Below are 24,773 nucleotides of genomic sequence, written 5' to 3'. Positions count from 1 at the left end.
CCACGATGATTCTCATAGCACCTCGGTGGCCGCGTCAGCACTGGTTCTCCCTGCTGCTCCAGCTCAGTGCCAGAGAGCCTCTTCCCCTGCCTGTCTCTCCTTCTCTGCTGTCTCAGAGTCAAGGATCCATGTTACATCCCAATCTGCAGTCATTGCACCTGACAGCCTGGTTTCTTGTTCCCTGACTCCTCCGGACCTGTCTCAATCGGTGAAGGAGGTGTTGGAAGCCTCCCGCAAGATCTCGACGAGGCTTTGCTATGCGCAGAAATGGACCAGGTTTTCCACCTGGTGCTCGTCTTTTCACCTGGATCCGGTATCAGTTCCGGTATCCTCGGTTTTAGAATATTTATTTCATTTGTCGCGCTCCGGCTTGAAAACCACTTCGGTGCGGGTTCATCTCAGTGCGATTTCTGCTTTCCACCAACCTCTGGAGGGACGCCCTCTGTCACTCCATCCCTTGGTGACACGCTTCATGAAAGGGCTACTCAGGGTTTGCCCCCCTCTTAAGCCTCCGTCTGTCGTGTGGAATTTGAATGTAGTTCTGGCTCAACTGATGAAACCCCCTTTTGAGCCACTCAACAAGTCCCTCTTGAAATTTCTGACTTGGAAGGCGGTGTTTCTGATTGCCCTCACCTCCGCCAGGCGGATTGGGGAGTTGCAAGCCTTGGTTGCGGACCCTCCTTTCACGGTCTTTCATCACGACAAGGTGGTTCTCCGCACCCATCCTAAGTTTTTACCTAAAGTTGTTTCGGACTTCCACCTCAATCAGTCCATTGTCCTTCCTGTGTTCTTCCCGAAGCCCCACTCCCATCCTGGCGAGACGGCGCTTCACACGCTTGACTGTAAGAGGGCGTTGGCATATTATCTTCAACGCACCAGGTCTCATCGGAAGGTCCCTCAATTGTTTTTGTCCTTCGATCCCAATCGATTAGGGCATCCAGTTTCCAAGCGCACTCTGTCTAACTGGTTGGCCGCTTGCATTTCCTTTTGCTACGCTCAGGCTGGCCTTCCTCCCCCGGGTCGGGTCACGGGTCACAAGGTCCGAGCAATGGCAGCTTCGATAGCTTTTCTCCGATCCACTCCGATGGAGGACATATGTAAGGCTGCCACTTGGTCTTCGGTTCATACATTCACCTCTCACTACTGTCTGGACACTCTATCCAGGAGTGACGGCCGGTTTGGCCAGTCAGTATTGCAAAATCTGTTTTCCTAAATTGCCATCCTCCCACCTGCCCTGTTTTGGTTAGCTTGGAGGTCACCCACATGTGAGAATATCATGCCTGCTTGTCCTGGGATAAAGCACAGTTACTTACCGTAACAGGTGTTATCCAGGGACAGCAGGCATATATTCTCACAACCCGCCCGCCTCCCCGGGGATGGCTTCCTTGCTAGTTATGGAACTGAGGACCACGAGGTGGGATGCGCCCTCTAGTGGGCGAGAAGGCATGCACATGCGTGGTGCAGTGTGCAAACTTGAAACTTCAATCAAGTTTGCTTGAAAAGCTGTCCGCGCCGGGGCTCCGTAGATGACGTCACCCACATGTGAGAATATATGCCTGCTGTCCCTGGATAACACCTGTTACGGTAAGTAACTGTGCTATACACACTTGATTAACTCTCATATATGCATTAAGTATAACATTTCATTACAAATTAATATTCTGTAATATTTTAAATATTATATAAGAAATCTTTAATATAAATTATTCTTATTGACTATAATAACCTCCCCTCCCCTCCCTCCCTACTCAATAATACATAGAAGTATCATTACTATGAAACTATTCAAATAATCATGTATTATGAAATAACAAGAAGTAAAGCCCACCCATTTCCCCCCTAATCAAATATTTTATCATGGGAAAAGTTAATCATTCATTACAAAAATCTGTTAATGGCTCTCACGGCAGGTGGGTAAATGTGGAAATGAATTTTGGTGATATTGAAGAGATAGAAGTGCAGGTCTTAACAGCTTGTTGGATGTGCTTAGAAAATGGAGAGGTCGAAATTGAAGACTCCAAGGTTGCAACAGAGGAGACTGGAACATTAACAGTATTATGTACTGAGATGTAGAAAGGAGGAAAGAGGAGCAGCTCAGTCATGGACATATTTAGTTTCAGATGATGGCAGGCAGAGATTTTTTCTTGGCTTTAGGTGAAATTTCGGATGTAGAGAGGTAGATCTGGGAGTCATCAGCATATAGGTGATATTGGAAGCCATGGGAGGAGATCAGGGCACCAAGGGAAGAGGTGTAGAGAGAGAAGAAAAGAGGTCCTAAGACAGAACCCTGGGGTATGCCAACGGCTAGCAGGGTAGCAGCAGAAGAGGATTCACCAACCCACACACTAAAGGTGCATTGGGAGTGGTAGGAGGCAAAGCAGGAGAGGACAGATTCACGGAATCCAAGCGAGGACAGCGTATTGAAGTGTATGCTGTGATTAACAGTATGAAAGACAGTAGACAGGTCAAAAAGGATGAGGATCGAGTAAACAAGTCAGGAGCAGCTGCACTGTTCAAGGTGAATTGAATGATCTGTAGAAAAGGATGTAGCAATGAAAAATGGCGCTCAACATAAGAACATAAGAATTGCCACTGCTGAGTCAGACCAGTGGTCCATCATGCCCAGCAGTCTGCTCAAGCGGCGGCCCTCTGGTCCAAGACCAGCACCCTGAGACTAGCCCCACCAGCGCACATTCCTGTTCAGCAGAAACTTGTCTAACTTTGTCTTGAATCCTTGGAGGGTGTTTTCCCCTATAACAACCTCTGGAAGAGCGTTCCAACTTTCTACCACTCTCTGGGTGAAGAAGAACTTCCTTACGTGTGTACGGAATCTATCCCCTTTCAACTTTAGAGAGAGCCCTCTTGTTCTCCCTACCTTGGAGAGGGTGAACAACCTGTCCTTATCTACTAAGTCTATCCCCTTCAGAAACTTGAATGTTTTGATCATGTCCCCTCTCAATCTCCTCTGTTCGAGGGAAAAGAGGCCCAGTTTCTCTAATCTTTCGCTGTACGGCAGCTCCTCCAGCCCCTTAACCATCTTAGTCGCTCTTCTTTTGACCCTTTCGAGTAGTACCGTGTCCTTCTTCATGTACGGAGACCAGTGCTGGGCGCAGTACTCCAGATGAGGGCGTACCATGGCTCGGCATGATAACCTTCTCTGATCTGTTCGTGATCCCCTTCTTTATCATTCCTAGCATTCTGTTTGCCCTTTTTGCTGCCGCCGCACATTGTGTAGACGGCTTCATCGACTTGTCGATCAGAACTCCCAAGTCCCTTTCCTGGGAGGTCTCTCCAAGTACTGCCCTGGACATCCTGTATTCGTGCATGAGATTTTTGTTATCGACATTCATCACTTTACACTTATCCACATTGAACCTCATCTGCCATGTCGATGCCCATTCCTCGAGCTTGATTATGTCACGTTGCAGATCTTCGCAATCCCCCTTTGTCTTTACTACTCTGAATAACTTCATATCATCCGCAAATTTAATCACCTCGCTCGTCGTACCTATGTCCAGATCATTTATAAAGATATTAAAGAGCACGGGTCCAAGCACCGAGCCCTGCGGCATCCCACTGATGACGCTCTTCCAGTCCGAGTATTGTCCATTTACCCCCCACTGTCTGTTTCCTATGCTCCAGCCAGTTTTTAATCCACGTGAGTATTTCACCCTCAATTCTATGGCTTGCAATTTTCCGAAGTAGTCGTTCATGCGGACCCTTGTCGAATGCCTTCTGAAAATCCAGATATACAATGTCGACCGGATCGCTCTTGTCTATCTGTCTGTTTACTCCCTCAAAGAAGTGCAGCAAGTTCATCAAACATGATCTGCCTTTGCTAAAACCGTGCTGACTCTCCTCATCAGCCCGTGTCCGTCAAGGTGATCAATGATGCTGTCCTTTATCAGTGACTCTACCATTTTTCCCAGTACCTAGGTCAGACTCGCCGGTCTGTAGTTCCCCGGATCTCCCCTCAAACCTTTCTTGAAGATCGGTGTAACATTCGCCACCTTCCAGTCTCCCGGAATCTTTCCCGATTTGATCGACAGATTGGCTATTAGTTGAAGCAGTTCAGCTATGGTCCCTTTCAGTTCCTTGATGACCCTCGGATGGATGCCATCCGGTCCCGGGGATTTATCGCTCTTAAGCCTATCAGTCTGCCTACATACCTCCTCTAGACTGACTGTCAATCCTGTCAGCTTTCTGTCTTCGTTTCCAGCATATAGCCTGATGGGTTCCGGTATGCTGTGTACATCTTCTTCGGTAAATACAGATGCAAAAAATGTGTTCAGTTTGTCAGTGATTGCTTTGTCCTCCTTTAGCGCTCCCTTTATTCCATGGTCGTCCAACGGTCCCACCACTTCCTTTGCGGGTCATTTCCCCTTAATATATCGAAAGAACGGCTTGAAGTTCTTCGCCTCCTTGGCTATTTTTTCCTCGTAGTCTCTTTTGGCCCCTTTTACCGCCTTATGGCACCTGCGTTGATGTTGTTTATGCTTGTTTCAGTTTTCATCCGTTTTTGACCTTTTCTATTCCTTAAATGAAGTTTTCTTGTCTCTGATCGCTTCCTTCACATCTACAGTAGAGGTCTGCACGGGAACGGGGATTGCGGGAATCCCCCACAACCCCCGGGACTCCCACGGGGACACCCCTCTGGCCCACGAGACTCCCAAGGAGATGGAAGGCTTTGGAAGCAGGGTTCGTCCATATAATATAATGGACACGTCAGCCTTAGTAAAAGAGGGGGTTTATAAGTTAATTACTGAACAGAAAAACAAAAAAAGGGTTCCACCAAAGAGATTCCACAAGGAAAACAGCAGCGCAAACACAAAATAAACTGTGAAATTGATGATCCTGTCAGAAGTAATTGCTGCTTTTTATGGGGACGGGTGGGGATGGAGGTAATTCCTTGCGGGGATGGGTGGGGACGGAGAGGATCCTGACGGGGACGGGTGGGGACCGAGAGGATCCTGGCGGGGATGGGTGGGGACGGAGAGGATCCTGGTGGGGACGGATAGGATTTCTGTCCCCGCGCAACTCTCTAATCTACAGTGAGCCATGCCGGTTCTTTGTTCTTTTTCCTCTTGGATCCCTTATTGATACGCGGTATATATAGACTTTTGCGCCTCGGTGATGTGTCCTTAAAAAGGGACCAAGCTTGCTCTAACGTTTTTACAGTGCTTATCCTCTTCTTAATCTTCTTCCTTACCATGAGTCTCATCCCTTCGTAATTCCCTTTTCGGAAGTTCAGTGCTTTGGCTGTCATTTTGGACCAATGTTTCTCCTCTGCGTCCAGATCAAAGCGGATCATATTGTGATCGCTGCTTCCCAGCGTCCCTTCTACTTCTACATCTTGTGCTGAGCTTCTTCAAAAAGAGAATTTCTAATTTTAAATACTATAAAAAAAATATTTTATAAATAATTAATAGTGCTCAGTGAAAGCCAGTGCGAACTATAAGATATGCAAGCACAGGACTCTACCAGTTCAGGCTTAAATACATCATTGCACTCCTCCCTCCCTACCAATAAATATGATGGTTTAAAAACAGGAAATAAATAAGAGTAGAGGAGTACTTATCTCTGCTGGAATAGTTGTTACGTCCTGGGCTCAGCTGCAAATCCAAAAGTGCTTAGTGTTCCCCAATCACATCAAAAAAATCAAAAACAAAAACCAAAATTCAAAAATCACAGTCATAGTTCAACAATCCAAACAATCCATCTTGTCAAAATCCAAAAACTTCCTTGACACAGTATGTGGTCTCTGGTAATTGTCTGACACAATACATGTTTCCCCTTCAGCTTTGTCAAGAAGAAGATATTTGCAGTACTCTAATAGAAGCAGCAATATATCAACACAAATCCAAATTATACACTCTATAGAAACAAAATGTTCCAAATTCTTTCAACATAAGAACATAAGAAGCGCCATCTCCGGATCAGACCTTCGGTCCATCTAGTCCGGTGATCCGCACACGCGGAGGCCCTGCCAGGTATACACCTGGCTTACCCTATAGCCAACCATATCTCTATATGCCTCTCTCAAGGAGATATGCATCTAGTTTGCCCTTGAAGCCTAGGACTGTCGATTCTGCAATAATCTCCCCTGGGAGAGTATTCCAGATGTCAACCACTCTCTGTGTGAAGCAGAACTTCCTGATATTAGTCCTGAACTTGCCCCCCCTTAGCTTCATTTTATGTCCTCTTGTCCGTGTCAAATTGGACAATGTAAATAATCTTCTCTGCTCTATTTTGTCGATTCCTTTCAGTATTTTGAAGGTCTCGATCATATCCCCACGCAGTCTCCTTTTCTCAAGGGAGAACAATCCCAGTGTTTTAAGTCGATCCTCATATTCCAGTTTCTCCATACCCTTCACTAGTTTAGTTGCTCGCCTCTGCACCCTCTCCAGCAGTTTTATATCCTTCTTTAGGTAGGGAGACCAATGTTGGACGCAGTATTCCAAGTGGGGTCTGACCATTGCCCTATAAAGCGGCATTATAACTTTCTCCGATCTACATTATAACACTTACATCTTCTTAGCAGCGAACAGCCTCATATTGGATAATAGTCCCGCACAGGACTTCATGGCGGCACAACCGCTAGCAAACGCTTTCAATGCAGCAAACTAAATGCCTGAACTTCTTCTTTCATTAAATCACTTGTTAACTGCTGACGTATTTTAAACTGATTGTGCAGACTAACATTAGCAGCCCAAAGGCCACTCCACTGCTTTATTTAATCCTTTGGGGGATACAGTGTCCCAAGTAAAAATGAATCTGCTCACAATTCACTAATTGCCTTGAGATATTGCCTTCATGGGTAGTATGAAATTGCCTTAATACCACAAATTTTAGATCAGATCCCGATGATGTTTCGCAAGCCAGTGCTCTACCAATGGCGCTGCTTCCTTCTTGTTACGTAAACAACTAAAGTGCTCTGCTATCCTAAGCTTAATTACTCGACAAGTTCAGGCGTTTAATTTGCTGCATTGAAAGCGTTTGCTAGTGGTTGTGCCGCCATGAAGTCCTGAAGTTAGTAAAACGTGCAAAGAGGCATGTTAACATCGGTGAAACAAGCCAAATGCTAAAGACCAGAATCAACCTACATATTAAGAATTGCAATACCAACCTCTGTCAGACATTACTTCGGAAAAACTGTCCACTGCTGCACCAATGATTTTATGGTGGGAATAATAAAAAGGAACGTAAAACCTTTGAAATAAAAATAAGGTATTTTGACATCTACCAGACAGGACTTAATAGAGATCTGAGCTTTCCTTTCCTACTATAAAGACATTTAAAACTTCTCTGCCACCTTTCTGTCTCCTGTCCACCTTCCTATCCCTGAAATGCTTTCATGTTTTCCTTATATATACACCGATATTTGTCAACATTTGCTTATTTTCTAATCTGAAGAAGAAGGGTTTCCTTTGAAAACTCATCATAAAATGCATTGAGTTAGTCCAATATAAAAGGTATCACCTTATTTCCTTTGGTTTTTGTTTTATTCCTTAATACTACCTTGGAAAGTGAACTAACATGGCCACCACATGATTTCACTTAAAAAGTTATTAAGGAATTGTCTATGTTCCACTGCTTGTGATTTGTTGGGGGTTTTGGTGATCTGCTCAAACCAGCATCTGTTTACTTATAACTATGGTCATACATCTCTCTCTATCCAGGTGATAGAGATCTCAGAATATCGAGCCCAGCTTTATGATTACCTCAAGAACAGGATGATGGCCATTGCGCCCAACCTGACAGTCATGGTTGGGGAGCTGGTGGGTGCCAGGCTCATTTCCCATGCAGGTGAGCTCCTATGTTTGCAGAGATCATGGAATTCTGTTTCTGAGATTTTTTTTGTTTTTATTCATTGGATTAAAGACAAAAGTTTAAAAGGGCCCACTGACACATTTGCTGTGTGAATCAGCAAGGAACTAGAAGAACATAAATAGGGCATTGCTGATTCCCCCTTCTCCCCTCAGTCCAGAAGAGGTCCTGTGAGAGGACTTCCAGAGTAGAGAATGACACGGTGACCGTCTAGAGCTCTGCGATCAGAGGGTAGTATGTGATTGATATTTCAAACGGCTGTGACTATAAAATACGGTGCCATACAATTAAAAATGTTTTCATTTATGGGTAAGCCTATGGAACAAGCTAAGTGGACAATTAAGATTGTGCTAATCACTATAGCTTTAAGAGACTGCTTAAAACAAGGTTATTTGTAGATGAGAACTGCTTCTGATCCTGCTCGGCTTTACCTTTAATGAAAGTAATGGATAATATGGAAGATTCCTTACATTACACTCTGTTATGTTATACTGAATTACTGTAAAATGGTATGTGTATGTGATTGTTTTTATGTATGTAATTTTGGAAACTGCCGAGACTCCAGGCGGTATATAAATTTTTTAAATAAATAAAATTCATCACCGTTCCCGTGGATAACAGCAGGAAACAATTCTGTGCCATTCTTTAATGTCTATCTCAACCTCAGTCCTTCTACACCAGCATTCTTTAATGCAAGGCTTGAGGAACAGTAAATGTGCCCATTCATACTCTGATTCTTCCCTCTCTCCTTAAAGAATGACATGGAGATGGTTATCCACGGGTACGGGAATGGTGACAAATTTTGTTCCAGAGAGATCTTCACTGGTAAGACTTTGCTGGAAAATTGCTTACAAATTTGAGAACAGGGAATCCTAAAGCTAAATAGATAAGATCAGGGACTTTATTAATAAACTGCTAGCTGAAGGTTCTCTTCCACAAAATATGGGTAATATTGTTATTACACCTATTCCAAAACAACAAAACAGTGATCTTTCTCAACTATCTAATTTTAGGCTGGTAGCCAATATTCCTCTGATGACTAAATTACTAGAGTCTTTGGTAAATAAGCAGCTATCAGAATATATAGAACAATTCTCTTGTTTACATCCAACTCAATTTGGGTTTTGACCTAAATGTAGATCATTCACTATTAATAAGTAGATTAAGGGCTCCTTTTACTAAGGTGCGCTAACCACGCACAAAACGAAAAATACTAACGCAAGCTCTATGGAGGCGTTAGTGTTTAGCACGTGCGGTATTGTAGCGCATGCTAAAACCGCTAGTGCACCTTAGTAAAAGGAGCCCTAAGTGATTTGGGTTTGTGTGGATAAGTTATTAAATGGTTTAAGAAAATTTCTTACATATTGGAGCTATGTTGTGATCAAGGATGGAGTTTTCTCTAAAAGTTGAAACTTGAGTCTCACAAAGGTCTTCTATTTCTCCTGTACTTTTTAATATCTTTATGAGTTCTGTGCAGACATTGGTTCTGTTGTATGAATATATTTTACTTTCTTACGCTGATTATACTTTTTGGTTAATTCCAGTGGATATGGATATTGGAAATGTCAATATTAAGATCAGGGATTGTATTCGAAAGCTTGTAAACAAATACAAATAAGAAAAAAAGTTTTATGGTTTAATAATCAGTTATTTTTGGTCCCTACATCGATTACATTGGAATCTGGAGCTTCTCTCAAAGTTGAAAAAACAACCAAAGTTTTAGGGGTTATTTTGGACCCCTCCTTCACATACAAGAATCAAATTACAAATTTATGGAAGAAAACCATGTATGTAATGATAGTTAAGATTGGTGAAATATTATTTTATCCCAGGACAAGCAGGCAGCCTATTCTCACATATGGGTGACATTATCCACGGAGCACGGATGCGGACAGCCTCGCAAGCAGACTTGCTTGTAGAAACATAGAAGTTTCGAGTCATACACACCGTGCTTGTGAGGGTGCCTTCCTGCCCATCGCAGGGCGAGTCTCCTCAGTTTTCCACAGAGCTGAGAAGTCCGTCTTTGACTCTCTGCGTTCAACTTTATTACTTTGTGCCTTCTCTCACCGCGGTTTGTGTTTCTTTTCTTCGCAAATCCCTGTTATTTTTTTCTTTACTGTTTTTTGGAGTTTTTTTTTTTTAAAAAAAAGACTTTATTTTTTTCTTCATTCAACTGGCGGGCCAGGCCGCTCGGCCGCAGCTTGGGGGGCTTCAACTTTGATGCGGCTAGTTTTCCTCGTATGTCCCGGCCAGCAACAGGCTTCAGGAAGTGTAGCCAGTGCCAGCGTGCGATTTCCTTCATGGACCTACACGGACCTCAAGTGCCTTGGGCCGGACCATCAACAAAGTCGTGCGAGCGCTGTGCTACTCTTCAACCTCAAGCCCTTAAACATCGTCGGATTTTAGAGGAGAAGCTTTTCAGTCACCTCGAAAGTGGTCTTAAGAACATAAGAAGTTGCCTCTGCTGAGGCAGACCAGAGGTCCATCTCGCCCAGCGGTCCGCTCCCGCGGCACCCATCAGGCCCATTGCCTGTGCAGTGGTCCTTGACTATTCCTATAACCTGCCTCTACTGCTATCCCTATAACCTACCTCTACTCCTATCTGAACCCCTCAATCCCTTTGTCCTCTAGGAACCTATCCAAACCTTCTTTGAAGCCCTGTAACGTGCTCCTACCTATCACAGCCTCCGGAAGCGCGTTCCATGTATCCACCACCCTCTGGGTGAAAAAGAACTTCCTAGCGTTTGTTCTAAACCTATCCCTTTTTAATTTCTCCGAGTGCCCCCTTGTACTTGTGGTTCCCCATAATTTGAAAAATCTGTCCCTGTCTACCTTTTCTATGCCCTTCAAGATCTTGAAGGTTTCTATCATGTCTCCTCTAAGTCTCCGCTTTTCCAGGGAGAACAGCCCCAGCTTTTTCAGTCTGTCAGTATATGAAAGGTTTTCCATACCCTGTATCAGTTTAGTTGCTCTTCTCTGGACTCCCTCAAGTACTGCCATGTCCTTCTTGAGGTACGGCGACCAGTACTGGACACAGTACTCCAGGTGCGGGCGCACCATTGCACGATACAGTGGCAGGATGACTTCCTTCGTCCTGGTCGTGATACCCTTCTTAATGATACCCAACATTTTGTTTGCTTTCCTTGAGACTGTGGCGCACTGTGCTGACGCCTTCAGTGTTGTGTCTACCATCACTCCCAGGTCTCTTTCAAGGTTACTTACCCCTAGCAGTGATCCCCCCATTTTGTAAGTGAACATCGGGTTATTTTTCCCTACATGCATGACCTTGCATTTCCCTATGTTAAAGCTCATTTGCCACTTTTTGGCCTACTCTTTCAGTGTTGTTAGGTCCCTTTGGAGATCTTCGCAGTCTTCCGTGGTTTTAACCCTGCTGTAGAGTTTGGTGTCATCCGCAAATTTAATGACTTCACATTTTGTTCCTGACTCCAGGTTGTTAATAAATATATTAAACAGGAGTGGTCCCAGCACCGACCCCTGCGGAACTCCGCTCGTGACCCATTGCCAGTCTGAGTAATGGCCCTTTACTCCAACCCTCTGTTCCTGCCTGCCAGCTAGTTTTTGATCCATCGGTGGACCTCCCCTTGCACCCCTTGGTTCCATAGCTTCTTAAGCAGTCGTTTGTGTGGTACCTTGTCGAAGGCTTTTTGGAAGTCAAGGTAAATGATGTTTATGGATTCCCCTTTATCCACCTGGCTGTTTACCCCCTCAAAGAAGTACAATAAGTTTGTGAGGCATGACCTACCCTTGCAGAAGCCGTGCTGACTCGACTTTAGCTGTCCATTGTTTTCGATGTGTTCAGAGATGCTGTCCTTAATCAGTGCTTCCATCATCTTTCCCAGGACCGAGGTCAAGCTCACCGGCCTGTAGTTTCCCGGGTCACCCCTTCAACCCTTCTTGAAGATGGGCGTGCCATTTGCTATTTTCCAGTCCTCCGGGATCTCTCCGGTTTTTAAGGATAGGTTGCATATTTGTCAAAGTGGTTCTGGTATTTCGTTACTTAGTTCCTTGAGTACCCTTGGGTGAATGCCGTCCGGACCTGGCGATTTATCGCTCTTTAGCCTGTCTATCTGTCTGAGGACATCCTCTTGGCTTACCTCTAGTTGGACCAGCTTAGCTTCCTGATTCCCCTTTACGTTCTCCTCGGGTTCCGAATATTGGATGTGTCCTCCCTCGTGAAGACTGACATGAAGAACTCATTTAACTTGTCAGCTATCTCTTTTTCCTCCTTTACCACTCCCTTTTTGTCTCCATCATCCAAGGGCCTCACTTCCTCCCTAGCCGGTTGCTTCCCCTTTACATACCTAAAAAACGATTTGAAATTGGTTGCTTCCCCCGCCAGTCTCTCCTCATATTCTCTTTTTGCTTTCCTTACCACTTGGTGACATTCCCTTTGGTGTTCTTTGTGCTCCTTTTGGTTGTCCTTTGTTTGGTCCTTTTTCCATTTTTTGAACGATGCTTTCTTCCAAGTTTCCAAGTTTATTAATATATTTGATAAATCGCTTATTAGAATTACTAAGCGATGTACAAAGTCAAAATATAATATAGTAAAAAGAAACAAACAATTTAACAATACATTTTCATAGAAAACAAACATGAGTCGGGAGGGAAAGAGTAAAAGTTACAATTTTCAATTTATGGTAGAAAAATGGAAAAAAACAAGAGGGTAGGGGTAGTTAAACCACAGCATGATTTACAGGGCCTCACTGCATTTGTTATCCACACTGGGTTTTTTGTTAGATTTTTTTTTTTGCACCCTTTCCTGAACCTGGGGACGTACAGGTTCTGTGCCTCGTGCACCGTACCCTTGAGTTGGGTCCAGACTTTTTCTACGGACTCTATCTTCCTTGCATTGCCATTGAGTTTCTTTCCCACCATTTTCCTCATGGCATCATAATTCCCTTTTTTGAAGTTGAGTGCTGTCGTTGTGGTTCTTTTCACCTTTGATGATCCAATTTCTAGCCTGCACTGGATCATGTTGTGATCGCTGTTTCCTAGTGGTGCTAGTACCGCCACCTCCTTTGCGGGTCCCCCTAGCCCGTTAAGGATTAGGTCAAGAGTGGCATTTCTCCGTGTTGGTTCCGTGACCAGCTATTCCATGAAACAGTCCCTCGTGGCCTCCAGGAATTTGGTCTCCCTCGTGCAGTTTGAGTGTCCTATCCCAGGGTAGTTGAAGCTCCCCGTTACCACCACATTTCCGCTTTTGCATACCTGCCTCAGTTCAGCTTCCAGGTCCTGGTCGATTGCTTCCGGTTGTCCAGGTGGGCGATAGAACAGACCCAATTTTATGTCTGCTCCAGTTCTTCCTGGTAGCTTAACCCATAGTGATTCCAAGCCGTCCACCCTTACTGCTATTTCCATCCTGGTTGAGGGTATGGAGTCTTTTATATATAGCGCTATTCCCCCACCCTTCTTGTGTGTCCTTTCTCTCCTGTAGAGTTTGTACCCTGGTATGGCCACATCCCATTTATTGTCATCAGTCCACCACGTTTCTGTGACTCCAATTATGTCTAGGTCCATCTTACTGGCTATGACTTCCAGCTCTCCCATTTTGGCCCTTAGGCTCCTAGCATTAGTGTATAGGCAATGTAAGTCCCGGTTGTTTGCCTTCCCTGCTGGTTTTCCTCGTGGTTTGGCGCTCCTGCCGACCCCCTCGTGGGTTGCCAGTCCCCGAGCCTCGTCTCGTTCATCCTCCTCCTGCGGTGTGTCTGTTTTGTCCTCAGCCTGTTTCCCCATTTCTGGTTGCCCCTCTGGCTCCTGTTGTTCTCTCTTAAACCTGCTTATTAGTTTCATTTGTGCCTTGGGCCCCTGCATTGCGTCCTTGGGTCTTTTTTCCAAAAATTCCCACTCAGCCCCGAGCCCTCTTTTACAATGTCCTTGCTCAGTATCCTTATTTGATACTTTTGTCCGATGTGTAGGGGTCAGATCGACTATCGGCTTTCCCCTACTCCTCAGTTTAAAGCCAAGTCTATGCCGCTCTGGATGTTGCGTGCCAGCATCCTCGTCCCAGCCGAGCTCAGGTGCAGTCCGTCCCTCCTGTAGAGTTTGTTCTTTCCTAAGAAAGTTGTCCAGTTCCGTACAAAGTGGAAACCCTCCTCTTTGCACCATCTCCTCAGCCAGCCGTTTATTGCTTGCAGTTCGTTCTGCCTCCTTGCATCCGCCCTCGGTACTGGCAGAATCTCTGAGAAGGCTACCTTCCTTGTCCTCAGCTTCAGTTTCCTCCCCAGGATCCTGAACTGCACAGTTAGTGTGGTCCTGTTGTAGTTCCTCCTGCTGACATTGTTGGTTCCAATGTGGATTACTACTGCTGTCTCCTCCGTCTCGGCTCCCTCCAGGATTCTACCTTCTACCGAGAGTTCTCCTGCTTCCACGACTCCGACCTCGAGCCCCATCAGACCTTCCTCGTTTGGGATGTCTCTCAGCTCGAGTACACCTGCTGTATCTTCCCCTGAATCCTCAGGTCAGAAAGCTCAAAAGAAAGTTCCAGCAGTGGTCCTCAAGCTTTCCAAGGCTACTAAGTCCAAGCACATTTCCACTGCCACTTTGGAGCCTATAGCCGTAGCAAGTGGTCCAGTTTCAGACACGAATCCATCTTTGCCGGCTTCCTTCCAGACCACGTTAGAGCAGCAGTTTGTTCAGTTCCTAACCAAAATGGGACCGAAGCTGTCTTCTCTAATCCAGCCTGGAAAATCTGCAGACTCCCGCGAGGTCCAGCGTCTTTCTATGCCTCAAGCTAAACCTTCACATTCTATGCAAGGAGCAGAGTCTTTGCGAGTGTCTGGACTGGCATCGATGCACTCTAAGCAAGGAGTAGATTCTTTGCAAGTGCTTCGACAAGAATCCTCACACTCCATACAAGGAGTAGAGTCTTTGGGAGTGCTTTGAGATTCCTCCATCAAGCTTCCTGAGCTTTGATCTACAGCTTCTAGCCCTATCCATTCACTGGTAGCAATGCCTGCTTCCATCTCCGGGGCGAAGTCTCCTTGACCCTCGAGACCCGCTTCTAAGCACCACTCTTATCGTCGATCGAGGCCTTCATCGAGAAACACTTCCAGGCATAGCTCTTCTTCCAAAGAGCATCCTTCTTCATCTAAGCCTCGATCCACACTTTCCAGCTCTTCCAGACCACATTCTCCTCGATCAAAGTCTCCACTTCCAGACCTCGAGGACTCAGCAGCTTCCATTGCCTCATCCAAGTCTCCTTATTCTTTTGAGGATTATTTCCCCGGTGAGGCTTCATCTTCGACCCAGGCCGCCTCAAGGTCATCGAGTCCCTCTCGAGGCAAGGCATTGGTGGATCAGCTGTCTTTCTCTTCTTTTCTTCGCCAGATGGCTGATGACCTGGAACTTCAATTAGATGCTGGTTCTAAATACTCTAAGGAGTATAAAAAGGTCATGCATCTTCCTCAACCTCCTGCAGAATCACTTAAGCTTCCTCTTCACAAACTTTTGTCTCAGACTTTCAAATGCTGCCTGGAGACTCCTTTTATCATTCCTGCTGTTCCAGGCAAATTGGACTCCAGGTATAGAACTCTGCATTGCAAGGGATTTGAAAATTTGCAGCTGTCTCACCAATCCCTGCTTGTGGAGTCCTTCTTAAAGAGATCCCATCCTTACAGAGTCTATGCTACCGTTCCTCCTGGAAGGGAAAACTATGGACAAATTTGGACGTCGCCTTTACCAAAATGCTATGATGTCCTCTAAAGTCCCGAATTATAATTTTAATTTTGTCACTTATCTCAAGTGCCTTATTGATCTTCTTCCTAAATTTCTCAACTATTTAGACACACAGAAGCACTTCGAATTCTACTTTCACAACTCAGATTACATCTCCAGTCTTCTTATGATGCCTACAAGTTGTCAGCCAGAGCCACTGCTTTCTCTGTAGCAATGCGTCGCTGGGCCTGGCTTCACACCATTGACATGGACCCTAATCTTCAGGACCGCTTACCTAACATTCCTTGTGCAGGCAATGACCTCTTTTATGAATCTATCGAGGCAACCACAAAGAAATTGTCTGAACACGAAAAATCTTTTGCTTCCATCATCAGACCAAAGCCTAAGCCAGCTCCTGTCAAGCCTTCACGACTTCCTCCAATTTTCCAGAGGCGTTATACTCTGGGGGTGGCTCCTTACAATCAAGTGCCTCCCAAGAAACAGCAACAGAAGCAACAGAAACCTTAGCCTTCTGCTGCACCTAAGGCTGCGCAGCCTTTTTGACTATCTAAAACAGAGCATAACCTCCATCGTCCTGTCTGTCCTCTCTTCTCCCCATAGGAGGTCGTCTCCATCATTTTTACCACTGATGGGAGACCATTACATCCGACCTCTAGGAGCTGTCAATCATCAGGGAAGGATATTCTCTTCGTTTCACTCAGGTTCCACCAGAGCTTCCTCCAAGAGAGTATCCTTCTAGTCCATCCCAGACCGCCCTTCTTCTTCAGGAAGCTCAAGCTTTGTTTCGTCTCCATGCCATCAAACCAGTTCCTTTGTAACAGCAGAACAGGGGGGTTTTACTCCCATTGCTTCCTCGTTCTGAAGAAGATTGGCGATCTGCGACCCATTCTGGATCTCAGGACTCTCAACAAATTTTTAGTCAAAGAAAAATTTTGCATGTTGTCCTTTGCGTCCCTTTATCCCCTTCTAGATCAGAATGACTGGTTATGCTCTCTGGATCTCAAGGAGGCTTATACTTATATTCCCATTCATCCGGCCTTCCGTCAATATCTTAGATTTCAGGTGGGGAATCTGCACTACCAATACAGAGTGCTACCCTTTGGCCTGGCTTCATCTCTGAGTGTTCACCAAGTGCCTAGTGGTTGTAGCAGCAGCTCTAAGGAACCATGGTCTTCAGATATTTCCCTACCTAGACGACTAATCAAGGATTCCACATCTCAGGGGGTTATTGTAGCAACCCAACGGACTACGTGGTTCCTACAAAGTTTGGGATTTGAAATCAACTTTCCCAAATCCCAACTTCAGCCCTCTCAGAATCTACAATTCATCGGAGCTGTTCTGGACACTATTCAACTAAGAGCATTCCTTCCGCAACAACGTCTGGAAGCTCTCCTTCAACTCTGTCATGCAGTGTCTTCTAGCTCTTCAATCTCTGTGAGACACATGATGGTACTACTAGGTCATATGGCCTCCACAGTACATGTGACTCCTTTTGCCAGACTTCACCTCAGAATTACTCAGTAGACAATGGCATCTCAGTGGACGCAGGCTTGTGACCCACTCTCGACACATTGCAGTCACTCCTTCCTCGAGACAATCTCTCAGCTGGTGGATGCTCTCTTCCAGTCTCTCCAGAGGCTTACTGTTTCAAATGCCCCCCCCCCATCAGAAAGTCCTCACAACAGATTCCTCGACCTACACTTGGGGGCGCTCATCTCGATGATCTCCGTACTTAAGGCCACTGGACCAGTATGGATTGTCAGTGTCACATCAAACTGTTGGAACGCATAGCGATCTTCAACGCTCTCAAAGCTTTTCAACATCTTCACAACCAGTTAGTCCTCATTCTGACGGACAACCAAGTCATCATGTACTATGTCAACAAACAGGGGGGGACGGGATCTACCTCCCTTTGTCAAGAAGCTCTGAAGGTTTGGAACTGGGCAATTTTCCACAACAGCTTCCTCAAAGCTGTCTACATCCAAGGGGTGAAAAATTGTTTGGCGGACAACTTGAGTCGTCTTCTGCAACCTCACGAATAGACATTCAATTCCTTGCCTCTTTATCATATTTTTTCACAGTGGGGAACGCCTCAGATAGATCTCTTCGCAGCTCCCCACAACCACAAACTGCCCCGGTTCTGCTCCAGGATATATTCTCCTCATCGCCTTAAGGCAGATGCTTTCCTACTGGAATGGACAAATCTCTTCCTGTATACATTCCCTCCATTCCCCCTCATTCTCAAGACTCTTGTCAAGTTAAGGAACAATCATGCCACCGTGATTCTGATATCTCCTCGGTGGCCGAGACAACCTTGGTACTCCCTTCTACTTCAACTCAGCAGCAGGGAGCCATACCTTCTACCAGTTTTTCCATCTCTGCTCACAAAGTCAAGTATCTCTACTTCATCCCAACCTGCAGTCTCTACACCTGACAGCTTGGTACCTCTCAACATAACTTCTCTTCAGTTTTTTCAACTTGTAAGAGACATTTTAGAGGCTTCTAGAAAGCCTGCCACTAGACAATGCTACCACCAAAAATGGACTAGATTTTTTACGTGGTGCATCTCTCATGATATGGAGCCTCAAGATTCCTCCTTATCTTCTTTGTTAGATTATCTTTTGCACTTATACACCTCTGGAGAGTGTGGTGCATTGGTTAGAACTACAGCCTCAGCACCCTGAGGTTGTGGGTTCAAACCCTGCACTTCTCCCTGTGACTCTGGGCAAGTCACTTAATCCTCCAGGTACCTTAGATAGATTGTGAGCCCACCGGGATAGATAGAGAAAATGCTTGAAGTACCTATATGTAAACTGCTTTGAATGTGGTTGTAGAACTATAAAAAGGCAGTATAGAAATCTCTTTTCCCTTTTTTTTTTTGGCCTCAAGTCTACATCAATTCAAGTCCATCTCAGTGCAATTGCTGCTTTCCATCAGCCTATTGAAGGGAAACTCCTCTCTGCTCATCCGGTGGCTTCTAGATTCATGAAAGGACTTTTTAGTGTCAAACCTCCTCTCAAAGCGCCTCCAGTGGTTTAGGATCTCAATGTTGTTCTTGCTCAATTGATGAAGCCTCCATTTGAACCAATGTATATGGCTCATCTGAAGTATCTCACTTGGAAAGTGGTGTTTCTCATTGCCCTTGCATCTGCTCGAAGAGTCAGTAAGCTGCAAGCTTTAGTTGCTGATCCACCTTTCACTGTGTTCCATCATGACAAGGTGGTCCTTCGTACTGATCCTAAATTCCTACCTAAAGTGGTTTCAGAATTTCATCTCAACCAGTCCATTGTTCTTCCAGTGTTTTTTCCACGGCCTCATTCTCACTCTGGAGAATCAGCTCTTCATACTCTGGACTGTAAGCGTGCTTTGGCCTTTTACTTGGTACGCACCAAACCACACAGAACTGCTCCTCAACTTTTTGTCTCCTTCGATCCAAACAAGTTGGGACATCCAATCTCTAAGCGTACCATCTCCAACTGGATGGCTGCTTGTATCTTTTTCTGCTATGCCCAGGCTGGATTACAACTACAGAGTCGAGTCACAGCCCATAAAGTCAGCAATTTCAGCTTCAGTGGCTTTCCTCAGATCTATAACTATTGAGGAAATTTGCAAAACTGCTACCTGATCCTTGGTTCATACATTCACCTCTCACTATTGTCTGGATGTTTTCTCCAGACAGGATGGCCATTTTGGCCAGAGAGTATTACAAAATTTATTCTCCTAAGTTGCCAATGCTCCCACCATCCCATTCTGGTTAGCTTGGAGGTCACCCATATGTGAGAATAGGCTGCCTGCTTGTCCTGGGATAAAGCACAGTTACTTACCATAATAGTTGTTATCCAGGGACAGCAGGCAGCCTATTCTCACAACCCACCCACCTCCCCTGGTTGGCTTCTCTGCTAGCTATCTGAACTGAGAAGACTCGCCCTGCGCTGGGCGGGAAGGCACTCATGCATGCGCGGTGCAGCTGACTGAAACTTCTACGTTTCTACAAGCAAGTCTGCTTGCGAGGCTGTCTGCATCCGGGCTCCGTGGATGACGTCACCCATTGGTTGTTCAGATGTTATTATCACAACTTGATTATTGTAATCTAATATAATAAAATGCTAAGTCGCGCATGCGCACTTCCTCTGCGTGCGCCGGTTTTCCATGAGCTGTAGCGACCCGCAGGTAGAAGTGCGCATGCGCGGCTTAGGGTTCTGTTTTTCGGTCTGGCCTGCTCCTTGCCGTATTGTATTTTTTAGTTGAAAGATGCAGCAGTGGCTCCTTTCACGATCCCCGCCTGCTTCGGACTTCCAACGCAGGTGGGGACCATGAGAGGAGGCAGACAGCCAGGATGGCATCAGGGGGGGGGGGTTCCATGGAAACATGCTACTCAGGGGAATGGGAGGCAAGCAGGCTGGCATTGGAGAGGGGTGGGGAGTTCAATGGAAGGCAGGCACGCAGGATGGCATCGGGGGGAGGGGGTTTCCTTGGAAATATGCTGCTCAGAGGGATGGGAGGCAGGCAGGCTGGCATGGGGGGGTTTCAATGGAAGGGGGATGGGAGGCAACAGAGGGTGTGGGGGGTTTTCAATGGAAGGCAGGCTGGCATCAGAGGGGGGAAGGAAGGAGGCACTGGGGGCACTAAGGACATAGAAAGGGGCACTATGGACATAGGAAGGGGCACTAAACATAGAAACATAGAAGATGACGGCAGAAAAGGGCTACAGCCCATCAAGTCTCCCCACTCTGCTTACCCACCCCCTGTCTATGCCCTAATGACCCAATTTCCTTATCTTGACCCTCGTAGGGATCCCACATGGGTATCCCATTTATTCTTAAAGTCTGGCACGCTGTCTGCCTCGATCACCTGCACTGGAAGCTTGTTCCAATGATCAACCACTCTCTCTGTGAAGAAATACTTTCTGGTGTCGCCATGAAATTTTCCGCCCCTGAGTTTGAGCGGGTGCCCTCTTGTAGCCGAGGGTCCCTTGAGAAAGAAAATATCATCTTCCACTTCGACACGTCCTGTGAGGTAGTTAAATGTTTCGATCATGTCTCCCCTCTCCCTACGTTCCTCAAGAATGTAGAGCTGCAATTTGTTCAGTCTCTCTTCTCACTAAGGACATAGGAAGGAGGCACAGGGAGATTCACAGACAGAAAAAATGACAGACAGGCAGCATGCAAGGAGAGAGAGACAAAGAAAAAAAATACCCAGACAGACAGACATGCAGGGAAGGGGGGCCCGACAAAGAAGAGGATCGAGCCACAAGGAAGAAGCTGGGCCTGCCTGCCTGTGGGGAACGCTATAAGAGAAGGGGGGGGGCCATGGAGCAGGCTAGAGCACGGGAAGGGAAGGGAGAGGAGCCGAACGGAGCAGCCAAATCGCAGCAGGCCACAACGCGGGGGAGGGGACAAAGGGAGCAGGCCAGATCGCGGTAAGAGAAGGGAAGGGGTGGGGGAAATGCTGCAACTGCTGCACAGGGACCTGGAGGGGAAGCCAAATACCGCTGCTGCTGCACAGGGAAGTCGGGGGGGGGAGGGAAATGCTGCTGTTGCTGCTTCACAGGGAAGTGGGGGGGAAATGCTGCTGCATAGCGAAATGGAGGCAAAGAATGACAGACAGACAGCAGGAGAGAGGAAGACAGACAGAAAGAAAGAAAGACACAGGGGCAGGGAGAGGGACAGAAAGACAGACAGAAAAAGGGGCCAAGGAGAGAGAGAGACAGCGGGAGAGAGAGAGAGAGACAGAAAGAAAGACAGACAGACATATATAATGTAACAGGCTTAAAGACTAGTTCTTTATATTTGAACTTAAACTCAAAAATGGTAAAAAAATAAAAAATTGCAGTTGATTCAGAGTACTGCAGTGAGATTGATATATGGTCTGAAGAGATACAATAGTGGTTCTATATTTTACAAGACACTTCATTGGCTGCGTATAGAGAAACATATGGGGATCTTTTTACAAAGGTGCGTTAGGGCCTTAACGCGCCGAATAGCGCGCACTAGCCACTACCGCTTCCTCTTGAGCAACCGGTAGTTTTTTGGGTAGTGCGCGCTAATCCAGTGCGTACGCTAAGAACGCTAGCGTACCTTTGTAAAAGGAGCCCATAGAGTTTAAAACTGTTTCTCTGATTCATATTATACAGGCAGAGGCTTCTGATAATCTCACTTTGTTCTTTTCACATTTGCATTATTCATCTAATAGATTAATACATTTTTATTGCAATTTCCCCCATTTAGAGAAATATGTTGTATACGTCAATTCTTCTTTTACATATGCTGCTATTGTTATATGGTTAGATTTTAAAGTTAGTTTTAGTTAAAGAATTGTAAGGAGATCGTTTTAGCCAAGAAATTGTATTTTCCCATAGAATCATTATGGCATCTTTTTTCTATAAATTGCCTTGAACTAAATGGTATTAGAGCAATTCAGAAATCTTGGATTAGATTAGATTATTTAAAGCAGTGTTCTTCAACCTTTTTACACCCGTGGACCGGAAGAAAAAAAAGAATTATTTTGTGGACCGGCAAACTACTAATACTAAAATTTAAAAACCCCGTTTCCGCCCCATCTCCGCGAGCTCAGTCCCCACAAATCATCTGATCCCATCCACACAAGCCTCAGTTATGATTTTATATTGAATATATTTTATTAAAGTATAAAAAGAAACAATATTCTGTAGAATTGTCATTTTATAAATACAAATAATTCAGAGCAAGGATCAACAAAACCCCTGTCTCCCCTCCCCTTCACATATATCCCCTCTACTATCAAGAAAACTGAACAAGCCAAATTATTACAGAATGCTACACAGAAATATCATGCTAACAGAATACTGAAGTAACACATGACAGGAATAGTTTTAGGGGAGTGCAACTAGGACAACTGCCCCCTGGTCAGAGAGTGCCCTAAGCCAGCTGGAAGCTAAAGAAGCACTGCCTGGGTTTTGCAGTCCCCAGTTATGTCTAACACCAGCTCTAGCAGGATATATATTTCAAATCTGATATATTCTAATCACAAAATAGAAATAAAATTATTTTTTTCTACCTTTTGTCGTCTCTGGTTTCTGCTTTCAATCTTTTTTTCACTCTCTTCGTTCCAGCGTATGCCCTCTCTGTCTCTTCAATCCAGCATCTGCCCCTTCCATCCACTGTTTGTCCTCTCCCCCTTCCATATGGTATCTGTCTTCTTTCTATGTCCCTCTCCCCTTTCCATCCAGCTTGTGCCCCCTCTCTCCTTTTTACATGATTCATTCCAGCTTCACTGCTCTCTTCATTTTTATCTCTCCTACACCAGATCTATCATCGTTGTCCCTCTGCTTATTTTTCTGCTGACCCCTTCCTATCATCAATCTCTCTACTTTCTCATGCCTGTGTCTCCCCTTCCCCTCCTCTAATCTCTCTGCCAGCTGTTTCCTTCCTTTTTTCATTCTCCCTTCCCTCCTCCTTCTGTCCAGCAGTAACTCTCTTCCCTTCCTCCCCTCCCAGCAGCATCTCTCCTTCTCCCTCTCCAGTAGCAGCTGTCCCTTTTTTTTCTTGCCCAGCAGCTTCCCAGATTCCTTTCCCTCCTCCCCTCCCAGAAGCATCTCTCCTTCTTCTTCTCCCTCTCCAGAGCAGCTGTCCCTTTTTTTTTCCTTGCCCAGCAGCTTCCCAGATTTCTTTCCCTCCTCCCCTCCTAGAAGCATTTCTTTTTCTCCTTCTCCCTCTCCAGTAGCAGCTGTCCCTTTTTTTTCCTTGCCCAGCAGCTTCCCAGATTCCTATCCCTCCTCCCCTCCCAGAAGCAGTTTTCTCTCCTTCTCCTTCTTCCTCTCCAATAGCAGCTGTCCCTTTTTTTCCTTGCCCAGCAGCTTCCCAGATTCCTTTCCCTCCTCCCCTCCCAGAAGCATCTCTCCTTCTCCTCCCTCTCCAGTAGCAGCTGTCCCTTTTTTTTCCTTGCCCAGCAGCTTCCCAGATTCCTTTCCCTCCTCCCCTCCCAGAAGCATCTCTCCTTCTTCTTCTCCCTCTCCAGTAGCAGCTGTTCCTTTTTTCCCTTGCCCAGCAGCTTCCCAGATTCCTTTCCCTCCTCCCCTCCCAGAAGCATCTCTCCTTCTCCTCCTTCTCCCTCTCCAGTAGCAGCTGTCCCTTTTTTTCCTTACCCAGCAGCTTCCCAGATTCCTTTCCCTCCTCCCCTCCCAGAAGCATCTCTCCTTCTTCTTCTCCCTCTCCAGAGCAGCTGTCCCTTTTTTTTCCTTGCCCAGCAGCTTCCCAGATTTCTTTCCCTCCTCCCCTCCTAGAAGCATTTCTTTTTCTCCTTCTCCCTCTCCAGTAGCAGCTGTCCCTTTTTTTTCCTTGCCCAGCAGCTTCCCAGATTCCTATCCCTCCTCCCCTCCCAGAAGCATCTCTCCTTCTCCTTCTCCCTCTCCAGTAGCAGCTGTCCCTTTTTTTCCTTGCCCAGCAGCTTCCCAGATTCCTTTCCCTCCTCCCCTCCCAGAAGCATCTCTCCTTCTCCTTCTTCCTCTCCAATAGCAGCTGTCCCTTTTTTTCCCTTGCCCAGCAGCTTCCCAGATTCCTTTCCCTCCTCCCCTCCCAGAAGCATCTCTCCTTCTCCTCCCTCTCCAGTAGCAGCTGTCCCTTTTTTTTCCTTGCCCAGCAGCTTCCCAGATTCCTTTCCCTCCTCCCCTCCCAGAAGCATCTCTCCTTCTTCTTCTCCCTCTCCAGTAGCAGCTGTTCCTTTTTTTTCCTTGCCCAGCAGCTTCCCAGATTCCTTTCCCTCCTCCCCTCCCAGAAGCATCTCTCCTTCTCCTCCTTCTCCCTCTCCAGTAGCAGCTGTCCCTTTTTTTCCTTACCCAGCAGCTTCCCAGATTCCTTTCCCTCCTCCCCTCCCAGAAGCATCTCTGCTTCTCCCTCTCCAGTAGCAGCTGTCCCTTTTTTTCCTTGCCCAGCAGCTTCCCAGATTCCTTTCCCTCCTCCCCTCCCAGAAGCATCTCTCCTTCTCCTTCTCCCTCTCCAGTAGCAGCTGTCCCTTTTTTTCCTTACCCAGCAGCTTCCCAGATTCCTTTCCCTCCTCCCCTCCCAGAAGCATCTCTCCTTCTTCTTCTCCCTCTCCAGTAGCAGGTGTCCCTTTTTTTCCTTGCCCAGCAGCTTCCCAGATTCCTATCCCTCCTCTCCTCCCAGAAGCATCTCTCCTTCTCCCTCTCCAGTAGCAGCTGTCCCTTTTTTTCCTTACACAGCAGCTTCCCAGATTCCTTTCCCTCCTCCCCTCCCAGAAGCATCTCTCCTTCTTCT

General features: G+C 46.0%; 1 protein-coding gene across 1 annotated transcript in view; it reads left to right on the top strand.

Annotated features, from left to right (window-relative positions):
- NOP58 (NOP58 ribonucleoprotein) overlaps positions 1 to 24,773 on the top strand; it is a 182,315-nt gene that overhangs the window by 81,176 nt on the left and 76,366 nt on the right. The window contains exon 9 of the mRNA XM_033947006.1: positions 7,680 to 7,806. Coding sequence (XP_033802897.1) covers positions 7,680 to 7,806 — 127 coding nt within the window. The remainder of the gene's footprint in view (positions 1 to 7,679; positions 7,807 to 24,773) is intronic.

This window comes from Geotrypetes seraphini, chromosome 5 (genome assembly GCF_902459505.1).
Source record: "Geotrypetes seraphini chromosome 5, aGeoSer1.1, whole genome shotgun sequence".
NCBI lineage: Eukaryota > Metazoa > Chordata > Amphibia > Gymnophiona > Dermophiidae > Geotrypetes > Geotrypetes seraphini.
The sequence above is the reverse complement of the archived record's forward strand: the minus strand, read 5'-3'. Positions and strand labels throughout refer to the sequence as shown.